General features: G+C 43.6%; 1 protein-coding gene across 1 annotated transcript in view; it reads left to right on the forward strand.

The window, feature by feature from the left end:
* Positions 1 to 462: 462 nt before the first annotated feature.
* The window catches only part of usp14 (ubiquitin specific peptidase 14), a 34,713-nt gene continuing 13,922 nt past the window's right edge, over positions 463 to 21,253 (forward strand). Inside the window, exons 1-7 of the mRNA XM_033019635.1 lie at positions 463 to 634; positions 9,203 to 9,348; positions 11,053 to 11,085; positions 12,542 to 12,646; positions 13,272 to 13,375; positions 16,725 to 16,783; positions 19,871 to 20,001. Of these exons, the coding sequence (XP_032875526.1) occupies positions 619 to 634; positions 9,203 to 9,348; positions 11,053 to 11,085; positions 12,542 to 12,646; positions 13,272 to 13,375; positions 16,725 to 16,783; positions 19,871 to 20,001 (594 nt within the window). The 5' untranslated portion in view covers positions 463 to 618. The remainder of the gene's footprint in view (positions 635 to 9,202; positions 9,349 to 11,052; positions 11,086 to 12,541; positions 12,647 to 13,271; positions 13,376 to 16,724; positions 16,784 to 19,870; positions 20,002 to 21,253) is intronic.

The raw sequence follows: 21,253 nt of genomic DNA on the forward strand, positions 1-21,253 counted from the left end.
TTTGTGTGTGTGTTTTGTGTGTGTGTTTTGGGTGTGTGTTTTGGGTGTGTGTTTTGGGTGTGTGTTTTGTGTGTGTTTTGTGTGTGTGTTTTGGGTGTGTGTGTGTGTGTTTTTTGTGTGTGTTTTGTGTGTGTTTTGTGTGTGTGTTTGTGTGTGTGTTTTGTGTGTGGTTGTGTTGTTGTGTGTGGTGGTTTGTGTGTGTGTGTGTTGGGTTGTGTGTGTGTGTGTATGTGTGTGTGTGTGTGTGTGTGTGTGTGTGTGTGTGTGTTGTGTGTGTGTTGTGTGTGTGTGTGTGTTGTGTGTGTGTGTGTTGTGTGTGTGTGTGTGTGTGTGTTGTGTGTGTGTGTGTTGTGTGTGTGTGTGTTGTGTGTTGTATGTTGTATGTGTGTGTGTGTCTGTCTCTCTCCCCCCCCCCCACCACCAGCAGGCGTGTGAACAGAGCGCCGATGGATCGATGGATCGATGGCCGTCAGGCCTGGCAGCGGCTGGCGGAGCGGTCCTGCGCAGGCGCGGTGGAGAGAGGGAGGGTTTGAATGAGGCCGAGCTGGGGCGAGGTGGCCGCCGTCTCCCGGAGCAGCAGAAGCCGCAGCGACAGCGACGCCAGCGCCAGGCGGTACCATGCCCGTCTTCAAAGGTAGGCCCGACCCTGCCCTGCCACCAGCCAACCCCCCCCCCACCCCCTTTATTTCCCTGTAAGGGGAAGTGGGCCTCGGGATCCCGGCGCTGGCCTGCTCGGTGCTGCCTTCACGTGTCAGCGGCCGGGCCGGGCCGGGCCGGGCTGAGCCGGACAGGACAGGACAGGACAGGGCCAGGGCCAGGGGCAGGCAGAGCCGAGCCGGGCCGGGACTGGCCTTGTGCCGGGTAGAGACGCGGACTCAGTTGCCTTGAAGCCACCGGCTGCAGTTTGTCTTTACTTTGACAGCCCAGCCCAGGCGGCAGAACCCGGACTTGGTCGATTATCATTCACGTATTTTATTATTTTCATGGGATTATTGATCGAATATTGTTTTGCAAGGATTGTGTCTGATTTTGTTTCAAATGTGCATGTCCTTTGCAGAAGACCTCGCACCCAATGATTGTGCAGAAACCTGTGGTCCCGGCCCCTTGTGCTGCTGCCCCTTTCAGCTACTTAAACATAGAAACATAGAAAATAGGTGCAGGAGTAGGCCATTCGGCCCTTCGAGCCTGCACCGCCATTCGATATGATCATGGCTGATCATCCAACTCAGTATCCCATACCTGCCTTCTCTCCACACCCCCTGATCCCTTTAGCCACAAGGGCCACATCTAACTCCCTCTTAAATATAGCCAATGAACTGGCCTCAACTACCTTCTGTGGCAGAGAATTCCAGAGATTCACCACTCTCTGTAAAAAATGTTTTTCTCATCTCGGTCCTAAAAGATTTCCCCTTTAGCCTTAAACTGTGACCCCTTGTCCTGGACTTCCCCAACATCTGGAACAATCTTCCTGCATCTAGCCTGTCCAACCCCTTAAGACCCCCCCTCAATCTTCTAAATTCTAGCGAGTACAAGCCGAGTCTATCCAGTCTTTCTTCATATGAAAGTCCTGACATCCCAGGAATCAGTCTGGTGTTCAAAAACCTTCCTGTTTTTCAGAAGATCTATTTTATGTGTACTGTTCAGGTGTCAGTTTAAATGGACGTTTCTAACTCCAGTGATTTTTAATTTGAGGGAGTGCTTCATTGAATGTCCTGTATATTCTTCAGTAAAGTATATTTTGCCATAGCACATTTGCTTGCCATTGAAAGGGAAACATATTTCACAGATATTGTGGGCATAGTTTTAGGATATACAGTCCAGGCCAAGTGGGACCCGTTGGGTCCCGTCCCCTCAACGCGCGGTTGGGTGGGGGGGCGGCCTGCGGCGTCACACACACACTAACCACCCCCCACATACACTCTAAACCACCCCCCTTGATATTATATTAATAGTATTCATTCGCTCCTTTTACCCTATCCACTCATGCATAGCCCCCAACTCACAGGCGCGTCTAGAGAGGGATAAGGAAGGGGGGGGGGGATGTAGAGAGAGAGGGGGCAGTGATACAGAGAGAGGGGGCAGTGATACAGAGAGGCAGAGAGAGGAGCAGAGAGATAGAGAGAGGTAGAGAGGGGCAGAGAGAGATAGAGGGGCAGAGAGAGATAGAGAGGGGCAGAGAGAGAGCAGGGAAAAGAGAGAGAGAGGGGCAGATAGAGAGAGGCAGATAGTGAGGGGCAGAGAGAGAGGAGGAAAGAGAGGAGGGGCAGAGAGAGAGTAGAGGGGGGCAGAGGGAGAGGGGGGGTCATTTGGAGAATGCAGGAAGATGTGAAACATAGAAACATAGAAATTAGGTGCAGGAGTAGGTCATTCGGCCCTTCGAGCCTGCACCACCATTCAATATGATCATGGCTGATCATCCAACTCAGTATCCTGTACCTGCCTTCTCTCCATACCCTCTGATCCCCTTAGCCACAAGGGCCACATCTAACTCCCTCTTAAATATAGCCAATGAACTGGCCTCGACTACCCTCTGTGGCAGAGAGTTCCAGAGATTCACCACTCTCTGTGTGAAAAAAGTTCTTCTCATCTCGGTTTTAAAGGATTTCCCCCTTATCCTTAAGCTGTGACCCCTTGTCCTGGACTTCCCCAACATCGGGAGCAATCTTCCTGTATCTAGCCTGTCCAACCCCTTAAGAATTTTATAAGTTTCTATAAGATCCCCTCTCAATCTCCTAAATTCTAGAGAGTATAAACCAAGTCTATCCAGTCTTCATAAGACAGTCCTGACATCCCAGGAATCAGTCTGGTGAACCTTCTCTGCACTCCCTCTAGGGCAATAATGTCCTTCCTCAGATTTGGAGACCAAAACTGTACGCAATACTCCAGGTGTGGTCTCACCAAGACCCTGTACAACTGCAGTAGAACCTCCCTGCTCCTATACTCAAATCCTTTTGCTATGAAAGCTAACATACCATTCGCTTTCTTCACTGCCTGCTGCACGTGCATGCCTACTTTCAATGACTGGTGTACCATGACACCCAGGTCTCGCTGCATCTCCCCTTTTCCTAGTCGGCCACCATTTAGATAATAGTCTGCTTTCCTGTTTTTGCCACCAAAATGGATAACCTCACATTTATCCACATTATACTGCATCTGCCAAACATTTGCCCACTCACCCAGCCTATCCAAGTCACCTTGCAGTCTCCTAGCATCCTCCTCACAGCTAACACTGCCCCCCAGCTTAGTGTCATCCGCAAACTTGGAGATATTGCCTTCAATTCCCTCATCCAGATCATTAATATATATTGTAAATAGCTGGGGTCCCAGCACTGAGCCTTGCGGTACTCCACTAGTCACTGCCTGCCATTGTGAAAAGGACCCGTTTACTCCTACTCTTTGCTTCCTGTTTGCCAGGGAAGCATTGGGATGGGAAGGAGTGGGATCACATTAGGACAAAACCAGAGGAATATTACAACGTTGAGACTAAAAAGATAACTTACTGTGGTCAGTCATAGTGAACTGATGGTAAAGATGGTTGGGTTAATATATTAGGAGCATTTGATGGCTCTTGCCCAGTACTCACTTGCTGGAGTGTAGAAGGATGAGGGGGATCTCATTGAAACCTATCGAATAAAGAAAGGTGTAGATTGAGTGGGTGCGGAGAGGATGTTTCGGGTCGTGGGAAAGGCTAGAACCAGAGGACAACCTCAGAATAAAAGGACCTGCCTTTAGAATGGAGACAGGAGGAATTTCCTTAGGCAGAGGGTGGTGAGTCTGTGGCATTCATTGCTATGGAGGGCAAGTTATTAGGTATTTATAAATAGAAGATTGATAGGTTCTTGATTAGTATGGGTGTGAAAGGTTACAGGGAAAAGGCAGGGAAATGGGGAAAAAATAGATCAGCCACGATCAAATGGCAGAGCAGACTCAATTGGCCGAGTGGTCTAATCCTGCTCCTTTGTCTTATGATCGTATGACAGTGCCAGGTATTTAAGGAAATTGAGTGAGTTGAGGGACAAAATTCATGAATTATTGATGATCATAATGTTGTACAAAAGATACTAGGCAGAATTATGTAATGTCAAATTATTATTAACATACCTGTTAATAAAGCCAACCCTGGTTCCTGCAGTGTATTACTGGTTCCATCAATAACAATGAAAATCATTATTAGGGCCAAAGATGAGCAAATTTATCACAATAACCGAACAATAAAGATAGCCAGGATTTTTCAGAAGGGGCATAACTATCAAATTCCGACACATTGCTTGGAGACTGGAATCCTAAATGTGCACTAATGATAATTACACCACTTTTCATTTCTGTGACAATAAAATAGTAAAATTTAGCAAGGCATACACTGTTTTGATGTCAAACATATTTGACACGAGACACTGAGATAATAGGAGCAAATTACAGCAAGAAAATTCCCATATAAACTAGTGGGATGAGTGCCCAGATGAAGCAGGAGGTGGATAAGGAGTTGCCAAATCTGCCAATTAATATGTAAGAAAATAGGGAAAGACCACCTGGCCTCTCAAATCTGACAACAAAGATATCTGGAGCAGCAGTCATGTTGGGTTTTATTGCCAATCACACGTGGAAATCTGCCTGCCTGCCTTGCTGAAGCTGTGCAATTGTCAAACTGCCGCTAATGACCATCTTGTGTATAAAATCATGAGAGGAACAGATCGGGTAGACTCACAGTGTGTCTTGCCCAGAGGAGGGGAATCAGGAACCAGAGGACATAGGTGTAAGGTGAGGGGGGAAAGATTTAATTGGAACCTGATGGGTAATTTTTTTACACAGGGTTGTGGGTGTATGGAACAAGCTGCCAGAGGAGGTTATTGAGGCTGGTGGTATCGCAACATTTTAGAAACATTTGGACAGGTACATGGACAGGTTTGGACGGATATGGGCCAAACGCAGGCAGTTGGGATTAATGTTGATGGGACAGGTTGGGCCGTGTGGGCAAGTTGGGCCAAAGGGTTGTTTTCACACTCTATGACTATGACTCTATGTAACATCTTCGATAAAAGTTATTAAAGTATAAGACACATATTTAATTTTTCTTAATGATTTCAAGAATGACTAATACATTCCACTTTAGTATTATGATTGAGATATGAGCAAACATTTGAAAAAAAAAGAAGGCACATAATTATTGAAGCTAGAAATTTGTGAGGGTACCTTCTATCACCCACTTCCTAAATCAATTCCTGCTTCAGAGACAGCCTAGATTTGTGGAACCTTCCTTTCCTGTCAGAAAAATAGTGAATGTGGTTAAGGGCCTGTCCCACCAGCATGCGATTGCATGCGTCTAGCGCGACCAAACGGAAGCGGAGTTCGCGGTAAGTATGCGCTAAGTACGCGCAAAATTCGCTCGTGACGTAATTTACGTTAAACTCACCAATCAGCTGGGCAGGAGGCGGGCCGACTGAATTTGGACGTCGCACGGCGTCGTCATCGCGCAACGGCACGCCGGGTGGTGATGTCATTGCGCAACGCCACGCTAGGTGTATGCCGTCAAGACGTTGTGTACGCCCGTCTATACGTTGCCTACGGCCTTGATGCGGCTGTGCGCCGACAGGCCGTTGTCGCGTGGAATTTTCGAACAGTGCAAGATTTTTGGAGCCCCGCGCGATGTCGGGACCAGCCCCGCGCAACTCCATACGTCTCCGCCGATCGAAGTGGGACCGGCCCCGCGAGGCCGTACGCTTCAAGTGACCACATTTGGTCGTGCTAGACGCATGCAATCGCATGCTGGTGGGACAGGCCCTTTACTTCGATTATAAAGGAACTCCTCTCCTATCTTTTTTTTAATGTTCTTTTAAGTCGAGTCATTGATGCGTTAACTGGCAGATTAGCCAACCCCTTCTCCACCTCCGGCTTCACGTAGACACTCGTTGCTCAGGCTTTTGCAGCTGTTTTTTTGGTAATTTGTACTTTTGCCCTGTGATCTCTGTTTCATGTCATATATTACCGACAATGTATGCCTCAGTAAATTTCACTTAGGTAATTTTTAACCTAAGATATGGAAACAGTCCTTCCACAACTCGAGTGATTTTTCTCGAAGTTAATGGAAATCAAAGCGTTTTACGTCAGCTGGTGGTGACGTAGTATTTATATTGGTAATGAATAAGCTATTCCACAAATTCATGTTAACTAAATGTATTTGGGAGTTCTATATTATCCAGGTGCAATCTGTCGACATTAATCAATGCGACATTTGTGCCTTACCAGGGCTCTCAATTAACTTTTTTCCCCTGTTGCCAGCCGGGCAACCTTGACAGCTTTTTAAGTTGCCAAATGACAGTTTAGGTGATCATTTAAGACAGTTTGCATGACGCGTGCGATAATGTGCTCGGACGAAGTGCATAGTTACCAGTCGGAATTATGCTCAATGAAGCATTCACATATTATGTTCAAGAAGGAACTGCAGATGCTGGAAAATCGAAGGTAGACAAAAGTGCTGGAGAAACTCAGCGGGTGCAGCAGCATCTATGGAGCGAAGGAAATAGGCAACGTTTCAGGCCGAAACCCATCAGTCTGAAGAAGGGTTTCGGCCTGAAACGTTGCCTATTTCCTTCGCTCCATAGATGCTGCCGCATCCGCTGAGTTTCTCCAGCACTTTTGTCTCCATTCACATATTATTTCTGCTTCAAATAACTCACAAACTAAACATATTCACCAATCAAGACATGATATATACCACAATGACATGCAACAAAATTATAATACAATATCTCAACTCTTTTTACACATTGCAATTAATGCAATTTCTATTAGTTCTTTCCACTTCCAAACAAAAATGTGGTTGGATTATTCAGCGTATGATCAACCTGTGTCAATAAATCCTGGACCATGGTAACATGTATGCTTAACCATGCATACTACAGATTGATGCAAGCATGTTTTTTGTGAAGGACCGAAAATTACCATGACATGGCCATAGCATGGGTCGTTATTGCTATTGGCACAGAAACACTCTGGCTTCCCACATAATTTATCCATACCAAAATATACAGGTTGCAAGGAAATTTCTAAAGGCATTTTATGATAATAGCTGTTAAAACCGACTATACCCATCTGACAGGTTAAACATTCCACTAACTGACAAGAGATGGCCAAAGGACATAACTGCAGCAAATGTTCTTTTGGTAATATGTTTAAAGGTGTCAAAACAAATAATAACATTGGGAATTAAAACACATTTGATTTATTCCGTTATGAAACATAGTCAATGTTCGCTCTGAAGAACATGAAGCACAATAGGTCAGGGGGTGTGTGAATCAGTGCGGGGGTGATAGATGGGCGGGGGGGGGGGGGAGGGTTGAGAAGGCAATCGGTGCGGAATGGTGGATTGAGGGAGGTGAATTAGTATGTGTTGGTTGGAGTATGTAAAAATTGTGAGGGGAGAGCATGGGGATGTCAGTGGTGTTGAATGGGGGGATCAGTACGGGATGGATGGGGGGGTCAGTACAGGATGAATGGGGAGGATCATACAGAGTATGGGGAGATCAGTACAAGATGAATGGGGAGGGTCAGTACAGGATGAAGGGGGTAAACAAAAATGCTGGAGAAATTCAGCGGGTGAGGCGCATCTATGGACGAAGGAAATGGGCAACGTTTCGGGTCGAGACCCTTCTTCAGTGTTCCCCCCATTCTTCTTGAATGGGGAGGATCAGCACAGGATGAATGGGGAGGGATCAGTATAGGATGAATTGGGGGGGTGGGGGGGTCAGGACAGTGTGGATCGGAGGGTCTGTGCAGGATGAATGGGAGATCACTTCAGGATGAATAAGGGGATAGTATAGGATGATTGGGGGATCAGTATGGGATGAATGAGGGGATCAGTACGGGATGAATGAGGCGATCAGTACAGGATGCATGAGGGGATCAGTACAGGATGAATGGGCGATCAGTAAAAGATGAATGGGGAGATCACTACAGGATGGATGGAGGGATTGGTGCAGGGTAAATGGAGGGTGTGTCATTACGGGATGAATGGGGGGATCAGTGCAGTATGAATGGGGGGAGAAGTTTAGGATGGATGGGAAGGGGGGTCAGTACAGGATGAATTGGGGGACCAGTGTAGGATGGATGGGGGGGGGGGGGCGCAGGAGAATCAATGCGAGGTGGGTAGGGTGATGAATAGATTGGGGGGGGGGGGGTAGATGGGGAGGGGAGCACAGGGGATGTCAGTGAGGACTGAATAGAGGAGGGAATGGGGATCAGTGCGGGATGGAGAAGAGGGGTCCCAGGATAAGAGGAGTGGATGGGGGGGGAAGGGGCAGAGGAGGTGGGGCGGAAGGAAGGTCAGCGCTCCTCGGACAACATCGCCCCGCTGCCTTGGCCATCCCTGTCCAACGCCAAAGTGCTGCCGCCAAAGGGGGTGGCGGTTGGGATCTCCTCGTCACCGCCTCCCATCCTCCGCCAGCCGACAAGGTGCGGGGCCAAGCGGTGCAGCTCAAAGATCCTATAGCTATAGGATCTTTGGTGCAGCTGCTTCAGACGGCGGAAGAAGACCTCCCTCCCTCCCTCGCTCGCGCTCTCTCTCTCTCTCTCTCCCTCCCACCCACCCACCACCCCGCCTCGACATGCGAGAAGGCTTGTTTTGAAAGCGCCGTTGGCGGATTTGCAAGCAGCGGCTGTTATCAGGGCGATAGCGGCCACTGCCTGCAACTCCGCCAATGGCGCTTGCAAAACAACCCCTCTAGCACGCCGAGGAAGGGAGGGAGAGGGAGGCCTCCTTCCGCCGGGAGGAGGAGGCGGTGGAGCCCCTATCGCGGCCGCTGCTGCCGTGGCTACTGTTGTGCGGGGCCCGTCATTCGCTCTGACCCTTTGTCACCACGTACCCAGTATCTTTGCCCCGCAATACAGTCGCCGCCGACACGAAACGCCACGTTCCTTTTCTCCAGATATGCTGCCTGACCCGCGGAGTTACTCCAGTTTTTTGTGTCTATCGGTATAAACCAGTATCTGCGTGCCAAACGACTCGACGTTTAGGTTGCCCGGCGGCACTTTAGGTGGTCAATGGCACCCGGGAAACCGCTAATTTCGAGCCCTGATTATTGTTGTTCGAGACAAAGGGAGCACCTCAGTTGAAATGTTAATATTTGTATGTGTTATTCTTGTGAACTCTAAAATACTGTCACAAATATTGCCATTAAATAATTGAGAAACTCTTTCTGATTCCTAGTAAATGTTAAATGGGGGAAAGAAAAGTTTGATGCATTGGAGTTGAACACCGATGATCCACCTGTGGTTTTTAAAGCACAATTATTTGCGCTGACTGGAGTTCAGCCGGAAAGACAGAAGGTTATGATTAAAGGAGGCACACTAAAGGTATGTTGGATGGGTTTAGAAATGCTACTTTTATGCAAAGTGGGGATAATTTTTGTCAGTGAATAATTTAAAATTCTTTGTTTCCTTCCATCACTGGTCTTTTGAAACTCAGAAACTGGTGAACAATGTACTGTCCAAAAACTATCCTAGAAAAGGAAGATTCCCATCTTATCGCATTGTCCTTTATGATATTTCAAAACTGAAATTCCAAGCTAATAGATATGTTGAAAGTCTGTTTACTTGTATATTTTCATAGGGTTTGTTTTTGCCCCCATCATTTAAATAATATAATTGAAATGTTTCATATTACAAGGTGGTGCATTTTAATTTGAATGTATCAATTTTTTGGCTAACCTAAGATCTAGTACAAGGAATTTATTGCTATGGCTCCCTCAGGCCCATTTGGTTTTATCCGTGCCGTCATTGTGTAAAATTCCATGTTGTTGATCCAGAGGATCATGCAGTCATTTTGCTTTGATTTAAAAAAAAAAAAGGCATATCCTTTCCATATTAGATTACGAATGTACATTTTTTTCTCATCAATCCATCAGAAGAAAAAGGCAGTCTATCATCCAGAAATTTAGTCGTTTATAAGATAAATAAATTTTAGCCTAAAATATGAAAGAATGTGAGGTTTTTTTTCAGTTTAGGTCCATGGTTCAGGACCATTATTGCTCTTGGGCTGTGCTGAGCCGACTGACAGATAGCTGTCACCTAGTTTAGTCTTTCATGTATGATTGGCCAAATGCAGAAGTCCCAAGTGGTATGGTGCTCTGAAGTTGGTGCATGTAACTTTGCACTTTGTCATTGAGCTCATCCGCAGAACACTAACACACTGGAGCCTCAGTTACGTTTCTATCTACAGGCACAAATTTCTCATCTGGAGGCACAAATTTCGCATCTTGTGTGCAAGTTTTTGGACTGACAGATCTCTTTCATTTCATATGCTTTATAGCTAATTACCACTGAAGCCTTGCCACTGACCAGTTATCAAACTGGTCAACTATTATTGGGTTTGTGTTATGACTTGGAAGCATGCTTAAAATTTGCTTGATCATTGTTGGTTTGTAAACCAATTCAGGTCATCTGACACATGCAAAACAGAGTCAGTGAGCAGTTGATCTGTCTGAAAAAGGGTTTTGACCTGAATCATCTATTCATTCTCTCCACAGATGCTAATTGACCCACCTAGTTTCTCCAGCCTTTTGTTTTTTGCTCTAGATTCCACATGTTCAGTTTCTTGTGTCACCATTGAGTCGGTTACTGGGAGATGTGTAATTTGATAGTTTTTGGCCTACCAAATATATATATTTTTTAGAATCGGAGACTTTCCCCAGTGATTCCCCCCCCCTCCCCCTCCCCCTCTCTACTCCCTCACATACAAGGTTTCTTCCGCTGTGACTTTCTGACATGTAAAAACAAGGAACTGCAGATGCTGGTTTATGCAAAATGCAGGCAGTGGCTATGGAGACCATGGATAAGTGACATTTCAGATTTTAGGTCCTTTTTCAGACCCTTCAATATGAAGAAGGGCCCCAACCCAAAATGTCACTTGTCCATGTTCTCCAGAGATGTTGCTTGACCTTCATTTACTTGAATAACTTTGTGTACTTCTGAGATGTAAAAGGACATCAAAGTTCCTTGCTTAGTCGTTGCTTAACAATCCACCTAAACATTTTTTTAACTCTTATTTTTTATTTTTAGGACGATGAATGGGGTGGCATCAAGATAAAAAGTGTAAGTAAGATGAGAAACTGTTTTATTTAATATTACTGCATTCAATCATTCGTGCAACACAAGGCTTTGCAACAGTAGAATGTCACCATCAGGTAACAGAATGGGGCCCAGTCTGAAGTTTGGAAAATTTAATTGGATTAAAAAGGCCAGCTTGATTTTCCTTTTCAAAACTACTTCTTCTCATGCGGACATTTATCAGTCTTCCCTTCTTGAACATAATGGTAATATGTCAGAAATGTAACCTAGTGATGATGAATGTATAGTGATCTATGTATTCATCAAAAGTCAGCATCGGGAGTAAAACTGTCATCTTCTGGCTCCAGTGGCTCAGTTTCAATGGGCGCTATCTGTTTTCCATGTGACTGCATGACATTCCCTCTGTATTGTGCCTACCTCCACAACCGGTGGGCTGGGAGATTAATTGGCCACTGTGAATTGCTTCTAATGTGTACCCAAAGAGTAGAATTCAAGGGGAGTCGATGGGAATTGTGGTGGTGGTGGGGGAACCAGTCTCAGTGAAACATTGTGTGGGCAATGGAGTTGCTCAGTGCCTTGATGGGCCAAATGATGCCCTCCTGTGTCATGGAAATCTGAGATGGTGTTTGTGTGCCCCTGATGTTCTTAAACTTCTTGGGGCTGAAGGTGTAAATTGTTTTGGGGAGAATCTTGGCAGGTTGTTGCTTTGTATCATGCAGTTTGTACACAATGCAGCTTGATCATGCTCATAATGCCGGTCTTCTCCAGGTTACAAAGGCATGGAAGGCATTCGTAAGTGCAAATTAGTGTTTGAGAGACTGGTAGGATGGATTTGCTGGCAACTGTAGGGCCGAGACATGCTCAGCTGTGTGGGAATTGATTTGCAGCAAAACATTGCATTGTGTAGAGAACTCTGGTTGACTTAAATGCCTGATTTAATGACACTTTGCCTTTGCTTGACCAATGATTTCTTTAAATATATTGCTGGCAGCCTCATTTCTGACGAGAAATGCTTGGGTTACGAATAATTCTCAGGGATGGAAACTCATTGTAAATCAGGGAGGACCTGTATAAGTCTTTGGAATTGGATTTAGGCAAGTTGGTAAGAATATAGTATCCAAACAAACAGAACAGGCCAGCCTTCTCTTTCCATGACCTCCCTATTACATCCTTTCTCTTTTAACTACTGCTGTGACAAGTGCTTCCCTGAACCTTCACGTCCTGGTTCTAATAAGCAGTCACATGGTAAAAATACACGTAATTTTAGTTCCTCCCTGTATTCGTACAGTCTTGAAATTAAGACTCTTCATGGAAGAATCTCTTATGGCCAAATAATTATTCATCAGGATCTTATAGCTATTTAACTCCTTATTTCCATTTGTCTTGAATGTTAGTGATAGTGTGAGAAAGATGAAGTATTTAGCATGTGTCACTTGAAATATGTTGTTTAATTACAAACCTGTGTAAATAATATTTACAGGGAATGACTCTCTTAATGATGGGATCGGCAGAGGCATTGCCTGAAGAACCGCTTGTACGTCCAACATTTATGGAAGACATGACAGAAGAACAATTAGCTTCAGCTGTAAGTCCATTGTCATCATTAGTAAAGCTGGTAGAGCTGCTGCCTCTCGGCACCAGAGACCTGGGTTCGATCCTGACTGGGTGGAATTTACATGCTGTCTCTGTGACCGTGTAGCTTTCCTCCCGGTGCTCCGGATTCCACCCACATCCCAAAGACGTGCGGGTTTGTAGGTTAATTGGCCACTGTATATTGTCCCAATTGTGAATGGAGTGGATGAGAAAATGGGATAACATAGAACTAGTGTGATCAATGTTTGGCGTGGTCTTGGTGAGCCATAGGGCCTGATTTCACCCTGTATCTCTAAACTAAAACCAATTGAAATAAAGTTTTTTTCTGTATTATGTAGTTGTGGTAAGTTGTTTGCAGGCACCATCTTGAAGGATGTATGTAACATCTCTGTAATAAACCTGCCTAATGCCTGTTTAGTCCTGAGATTGTCTTCAACATAAATAACTTGAAATAAAGTCTCTTCATGGATAGGACAAGTTTGGAGGGATATGGACCAAATGCAGCAGGTGGGACTAGTGTAGCTGGGACATGTTGGCCGGTGTGGGCAAGTTGGGCTGAAGGTCCTGTTTCCACACTGTATCACTCTATGATTATAACTGGGTATTTCTTTTGTCAGATGGATCTTCCATGTGGGCTCACCAATCTTGGAAATACTTGTTATATGAATGCTACTGTACAGTGTCTTCGCTCAGTGCCTGAATTAAGGGACACCTTGAAAAAGTGAGTATCACTTACATTTTAAAGTATATTGGTCTGTTCAATATTAGCTACAGGGAAATTTCCCTCTTGAAAGCATATTATGTAAACCACAAATGTATGTTAACGAAGGATTGCAGGTAACTGCTATAATGTGTATTTCCATAACGCATAATGGATATAACCTGTTTGATGAATTGGGGAATGCTATTTGTATTACCTAGACTAAACTGATTATAATGTGATTTTGATCTAGAGAACTACTTAAAAATTAATTTGGAAATTTGGAAATTAATTTGAGCTGGGAAAGTTGCCTTGGAAATAAAAGTCTTAAGGAAAAAAAATCTATGGTGTAATTAGACACCATTGCCTCAAGAGGAGCCTACTAGTTTCATCCAAACGGCTGTTAAGATTGACAAGCAGTCATTCCTATTGACAATTGGCCATTATACTCTCATAAACAAGATAATACTGTCTTTAGTATTTTTAGCTTGCAGCCACAAAAATAAACTTTGTTATTATAAAATGTTTATTGTTAAAACTCCTGAATGGAGAAAAAATGATATATTTGGGATTAATGCAGTACATTTATATTGTATTCTACAGTTTAAAAAAAACTGATATCTAGAGAATGAATTGCGTTGAGTGGAATAAGCGAGTTCGGTATTTCGATAAACGCAAGGAATCATGGGATTTGTCAAAGGTCATTAGGGGTTAAAAAAAACATGAAGGCAGTGCAGTATAAACTGTTTATGAATTGTTAACTATTCTACCAAGGAATTAATCTAGAATTCTGTCAACTCAATAGCTTCCTTTCTTGTTCTGCTGTTCACACACTACTTACACAGTCCCGGTTCTAGTTCAGTTCATTAATCTGCAATTATGAGATATTTAAAAAGTTAAAGAATTTATTATTTTCATTTAATCCTTAATGTGTTAGCTGATAGAATAAGAAAATATTACTTGCATTTAAAACATTTTCTTATCTTTATTCATATCTTATGTGTAAAAATATATTTAATCTGAGGCAGGCAGCGACTGTATCAGTGTGATGTGGGCTGATGCTTTACCTGCAGGCAGTGTGAATGTACCGTTAAGGCAAAGATTAATCTCCGAGGAAAACTGCGTTCAGGGTTGGCCCTGTGAAGGAGCCGCCAATCCGATATAAGACATTTAACTGTGAAATGCCTGCCCTTTAGTATTGGATAGATTGAGTGGAGGGTCTGTGCTGTTCCATGTTTGTGGTGGTTGCGGTGCGTTTCCCCCAGCCATCTTGCCCAGTGCACGTTGACCAGCACAGTTCGCCAGCCCTTGTTTGCAGAGGCTCTTTGTGCAGGTGTTGCCTGAAGCACAAAGGTTTTGTGGAGGTTCTGCGTTAGGATTGGGCACGCAGCGAGCTAGCGAGAGGGCTGTCAGATCAGATCAGATCAGGTTGCCAAGTGGCCGAAGGACGGATTTTAATGGGTCGTTGTTAAACTGTTCCGTCTGTACGGCATCGCCAGCTCGCTCTCTCCCTGATCTCCCACCCCAACTGTCGACAAAGTCTGACTGAGAAAATGCTCCCACTCATATTGCGGGTTGGTTCCGCGTTTGCCCACTCGCTGGGGCAGGCAGCGCCTCCTTCAAAGAGAGAGAGAACAGGCATCCGTTCTCTCTCCCAAATGGTCTCATTAAGATGTTCTGTCTCACAGTTTACTCCTGTTAAATTTTGTCTGCCATGTTTTCTCTGAACCCTTTCATTTAATTCTCCCCCCCCCCACAAAAACAATTAAAAAATGCGTGTTATTCATCGTCACGATCTCGCTCACTCACCGAAGCATAAAGCAATAAAACCAATCAAATCATCGTAGTTTTGTACAAATGAACCATAAATACACCTAGTTAATAGTTTTGAAAGCAGTATTTTCTTACCTCGAAGAAGCAAATCTGGAAAATACGAATGAAACTCAGGTCTGTATACATGCAGCAGCTCAGCTGGCGAGAATGTTTATCGCGAATGACCTATGACCTGGGCATGTGCAGTTGAAATACTGAACTTGCTTATTACGATTTGGGTATTATTCTGTTACATTTTTAAATTTATTCATCTTTTTTGGATCTTGTGTTCCTAACATGGCTAGTATTTATTTTCCATCCCTTACTGCTTTTGTAAAAACTAGTGATGAGTCACCAGCAGCCGGGTGGGTTGCTAAATCATTTTGGGCTCAACAATGGGTTGGGTTTGAAGTGACATATAAACCGAATCGGGTCAGGACAGCTTTATGCCTATGAAGAACATTAATGAATCAGATTTTAGTATTCCTGTTAGATATTTCTAATGGTCATGATCACCATGATGGAGGTGGTTGTCTTTCTAAATTCTAGCTTATTAATTTAATTTAAACTGCACAGCTGCAGTGGTGGGATTTGTACCAGGGTCTTTGCATTGGTGGTCCAGGGCTCTAGATTACTAGTCTGGTAATTCACCCACTGACAAACTTGCAGATAGCATATTGTATTTAAAACATTTAGCATTAAAAATAGCATACGGATAATTCATAAATTGTTTAAAAACAAATCATACATTTTTTAAAATCTCATCCCTATTGGTTGCCTTTAATTATGATATTTCGTATGAAATGCAACCCCAATTTTTGGAGGTATCATTGAAGTGTTGTAAATAGCCCAGACAAGTCTGTAATATGTTTTCTAAAGAAAAATAAACTTGTAAGGATCAAGTTGCGAATCCAAGTTATTTATACCGAAAACCTATAAATACAATATGGCAAAAATTGGCAATCGTCCCGAGTCTGAATTTTTATGTAAGAACAAAACACAAAGCAAAAGAATAATTTTTGCTTCGTGATAAGTTATCTTAAAAAAAAGTGCATCTGTCCAGGTTTATTGCACTTATTAGAAGAGCTTTGAGTACAAGGGTGGATATAGAAACATAGAAACATAGAACATAGGTGCAGGAGTAGGCCATTCGGCCCTTCGAGCCTGCACCGCCATTCAATATGATCATGGCTGATCATCCAACTCAGTATCCCATACCTGCCTTCTCTCCATACCCCCTGATCCCTTTAGCCACAAGTGCCACATCTAACTCCCTCTTAAATATAGCCAATGAACTGGCCTCAACTACCTACTGTGGCAGAGAGTTGCAGAGATTCATCCATATAGATGGATTACTTAATTATATACATTTGTGATAAGAAGAATGGGAAGGTGATCACATTGAAACATAGAACATTATTTCAAGGTTTAATATAGTAGATGCAGAGTGGATGTTTCCCCTTGGAGAGTTGCCTAGAATTAGTGGCCCCGTCTCAAATTAAAGGGGTTTGCGATTCAGAACAGAGATAAAAATAAATTTCTTTTTTTTCCCCCCCAGATATAAAGGTGCTTTGAGAGCTTCAGCGCCTATGACCCCACCACAGTATATCACTGCAGGTAAATGGTACTCTTTAAATAACTTGCAATTTAATTCCTACAGTATATCATTGGTTTGACTGCCTTTTTACCCCTATTATAATTCAAAGACATTTAATAGCAGCTGTTTTGAGTTTTATATCTGAAGAAAGCAAACTCCACTGGTATGAGCAACAGGATAGATAAGAAAGATTGGAGAAATTCAGTTAAGATATGGCAGTAGTTGGGGATGGGGTACTTGACATATAAGTGAGTGAGAGATTAGGGTAGAAGCACAAGATACAAGATACATTTATTCGTCACATGTGCCGGATGGCACAGTGAAATGAAATTCCCATACAGCCATACAATAAAAATAAAGAACACAACACACTATAGAATTTGACATAAAACATCCCCACACAGCAGAATCAAAGTTTCCCACTGTGTGGGAAGGCACCAAAGTCAGTCTCTTCCTCCACTGTTCCTCGTGGTCAGGGCCTCCCCAAGCCCTCCGCAGTTGCAGCTACGGGCAGCCCGATGTCCAGGACCGCTCACCGGGGTGATACAAGTCCGACGTCGGGGCTGCGTGACGTCCTCAGCGGCGTGGACACCAGAGTCAGCCCCCTCCCACCGGAGTCGGCGGCTTCCAAAGTCCGTAGGCCGCGCCGGGTGGAGACTGCTGCTGTAGACCCTCTGCAAGGCGCCCCAGGACTCCATGATGTTGTTCAGCGCCGCCCGCGTTGGAAGCTCTCCGCACCAGTAGTTTCTTTGTAAGTGCTATCCTGTACTACTATGGCTTTGCACTTAGTAGATGGGGCAGCACTGCATGCTGTCTTTAATCATAAATTATTGAACTTCTATTGGCCATTGACATGTTTCATTTTCTTTTGGTCTTGAAAGCCAGTATGGCTTTCATGGCCATGTTTTTGTGCAATACAATTTCAATGAAAAAGAAAGGTTATGGAAAATCAGGACTTCACATGAGTAACACAAAATTTGAGATTTTTCACTGTTTCCATATGTTGGAACTCAGACGGTAGTTGTTGGAATACTTTTCTATCTGGAAGTCTATGGCCAGTGGTGTTCTGCAAGGACCTCTTGTTTGAAATATATATTAATGATTGGATGAATATGTAGCATTGCAGATGACAGAATATTTGGTGGAATTGTGAACCGTGAGGAACGTAGCCAAAGAATGTAGCAGGGTATAGATTAGTTTGAAATTTGGGTGGTGAAATGGCAGATGGAGTATGCATCTGCATAAGTATGGATAAATATGCAATAATACATTTTGAGGCCTTAGCTGCAAAATTGCAGTAAATGGCAGGACCCTTGCGTACATTGATGTACAGACAGATCTTGGGGTGCAAGCTCACTGAAGGCGACAACATGAGTAATTAGGGTAGTGAAGAAGACATATGGCATGGTTCCCTACATTGGTTGCAGCATTGCGTTTAAAAGTTGGTAACTCATTTGCAGCTTTGTTAAACCTTGGTTAGGCTACATTTTGAGTGTTGTGTACATTTCTTGTTGTTGCACAAAGGAAGGATGTTGAGTCTTTGGAGTAGCTTTGGGTGAAATTTACCAGGATATTGCCTGGGGTTGGAGTGCGCTAAGTAGAAAGGGAGGCTGGGCAAATTTGGATCTGTCAGGAGTGTTGGAGGCTGAGGGGCGATATAATAAAAGTAGTTCAAAATATGTATGGCGTAGATAGAGTAAGTCTTTTTCCCAAGTTAGAAATGTCAATTACTTGAGAGTATAAATTTAAGGTGAGCAAGTATAATGTACGTACGAGCAAGCTTTTGTTTTATAGACAACGGAAAGTGCCTAACCACGCTGCCAGGGAAGGTAGTAGATGCAGATGGGATAGCAATGTTTAAGAGGTATTCAGACAGACACAAGAACAAGCAGGGAAGAGAAAGATAAGGACTATGTGCAGCCAAATGGAATTACTTTCAGATTGGCATCAAGCTCAGTGCAGGCGTGGTGGGTCAAGGGGTCTGACTTCAGTGATGTATAATGATGTACATAATTTTGGTATGTCTGCCCTACGGCATCCACACATCCATGAGCCGTTATGGGGAGAAGGCAGGAGAATGGACTTAGGAGGGAGAGATAGATCAGCCATGATTGAATTTCGACTTGATGGGCCGAATGGACTGATTCTGCTCCTATCACTTATGACCTTGAGCCTTTTGCAGAATTTGAGACCTGTTTTTTTTGCAATTCAAAGGACGTTCAGATCGAAGTCCCAGGCATACATTGCAAATTCATTTCTCCAACCTAAACTCCTAGTTAAAATTTCTAGATCCCTGTTAAGGTATTTTATGGGCCATTTTGTGCCTATCACTCTCCCTCTTTCATCTGACCAATCTGTTAACTTAACCCAAAAACACTGATTGCACTTCCAGCCAGCAAGCCTACTCATGCCTCCCATTACAACTATCCCCAAGTACTGGTCCGAGTATCAAGCAATCTGCTATGAAATGGTTGAGAAATGTACTTTTGAGTGCGGGCCAATTATTTTTTTCCCCTTAATTACAGACTGCCTGCCTACTTGCCTATGTTCCTGGCTATACCAAAATTAATTCTGAATTTGAATATTTAGAGTAAATAAAACATATTCAGTGCAGGACCAGGCGTGCATGTTAAAAATTGTTAGCTTTTCATTCAAAAGAGAGTCCAGAATGTTTAATTGTCACATGTACTGATAACGGAACAATGAAATTCCTACTTATAGCAGCTTTAGAGGTCTGTAAACATAATATATGGCTTATTTATTTGTAAACTTTAGACGTCACCTCAATGAGGAGTTGTCCAGTCTTAACTTTTAGCTCCTAAATCCCTTTATTTTTTCCATCTTTCTTCAAACCAGTTTAGGTGTGCTGGTCCCTAGCTTTGACCTTTCTATAATTAAACACTTCATTTAGTATTACAAATGGATTTTTAATGCAGTGACACACCACCAACTGTTTAAGAAAAATCTTCAGCCATTAATTTGAGGGGAAATCTCTGCTCACCTAAAAATCTGTCCCATCAATCTTAATTGGGCGTTGCAATTTAATATGTGAGATTTTTTTAAATAGTAAAAGTGAAAAATTATGCAATTGTGTCAATTTCTTTCAGCTTTTCGAGACCTATTTGAATCAATGGATAAAACATCATCTAGTATTCCACCAATAATTCTACTGCAATTTCTTCATATGGCATTCCCCCAATTTGCAGAGAAAGGAGAGCAAGGCCAATATCTTCAGCAGGTATGTAACGTAACAGGCAGTTTTGAATATTTCTGTTGTAAATCACTTTTGGATTCTCATTTATGGCATTTATTCATGGACAATTATCAATTTATTTATGCCTTGAACGCCAGTCTGTTATTGAAGTAATTCTCAAAATGTTGTTGGATAAGAAGCTTCGCCTTTGAAGAAATAAATAGTAGGACAGACAAAGTGGATGTTGTTTACCTAGATTTTCAGAAAGCCTTTGATAAGGTGCCACACGTGAGGCTGCTAAGGAAGATGAGAGCCCACGGTATCAAAGGGCAGATACTGGCATGGATAGCAGGTTGGCTGGATGGTAGAAGACAAAGAGTGGCAATAAAGGGGCTCTTTCTGGTTGGCTGCCAGTGACTAGCGGAGTTCCGCAGGGGTCGGTGCTGGGGCCGCCACACTTAACGTTGTTTATTAATGATTTGGATGAGGGGATTGAAGACTCTGTGGCTAAGTTTGCGGTTGATACAAAAATAGTTAGAGGGGCAGGTAGGGCAGAGAAAGCAGGGACTCTGCAGAAGGACTTGGACTGGTTGGGAGATTGGGCAGAGAAGTGGCAGATGGAATATAGTGTAGCAAAGTGGAGTCATACATTTTGGTAGTAGGAATAAAGGCGTGGAGTTTAGAAAAATGAGGGGGGACCTCCTTGAAAGGTACCGAATAGTGAAAGGCTTGGATAGAGTGGAAGTGGAGAGATTGTTTTCACTAGTGGGAGAGTCTAGGACTAGAGGTCATAGCCTTAGAATTAAAGGACGAGCCTTTGGGAAGGATATGAGAATAAATTTCTTTAGTCAGTGGGTGGTGAATCTGTTTACCACAGAATGCTGTGGAGGCCAAGTCAATGGATATTTTTAAGGCAGAGATGGATAGTTTCTTGATTAGTACGGGTGTCAGGGGTTGTGGGGAGAAGGCTGTAGAATGGGGTTAGAAGGGGGAGATAGATCAGCCATGATTGAATGCCAGAGTGGACTTGATGGACTAATTCTGCTCCTATCACATATGACCTGTGTTGCTGAAGGAATGGTAATATAGTTCCAAATATAATTTCAGTTCAGTTAAATCTGAAGAAGGGTCTCGAACCGAAACGTCGCCCATTCCTTCTCTCCAGAGATGCTGCCTCAGCTGCTGAGTTACTCTAGCATTTTGTGTCTACGTTCCAAATATAATATCTGACTTGGAGAACTTTCAGGTGGCAATGTGACCATCCTCTTGTTGTTTTTGACCCTGTACTTGCATTGGT

Source organism: Amblyraja radiata, chromosome 4, assembly GCF_010909765.2.
Source record: "Amblyraja radiata isolate CabotCenter1 chromosome 4, sAmbRad1.1.pri, whole genome shotgun sequence".
Taxonomy (NCBI): Eukaryota; Metazoa; Chordata; class Chondrichthyes; order Rajiformes; family Rajidae; genus Amblyraja; species Amblyraja radiata.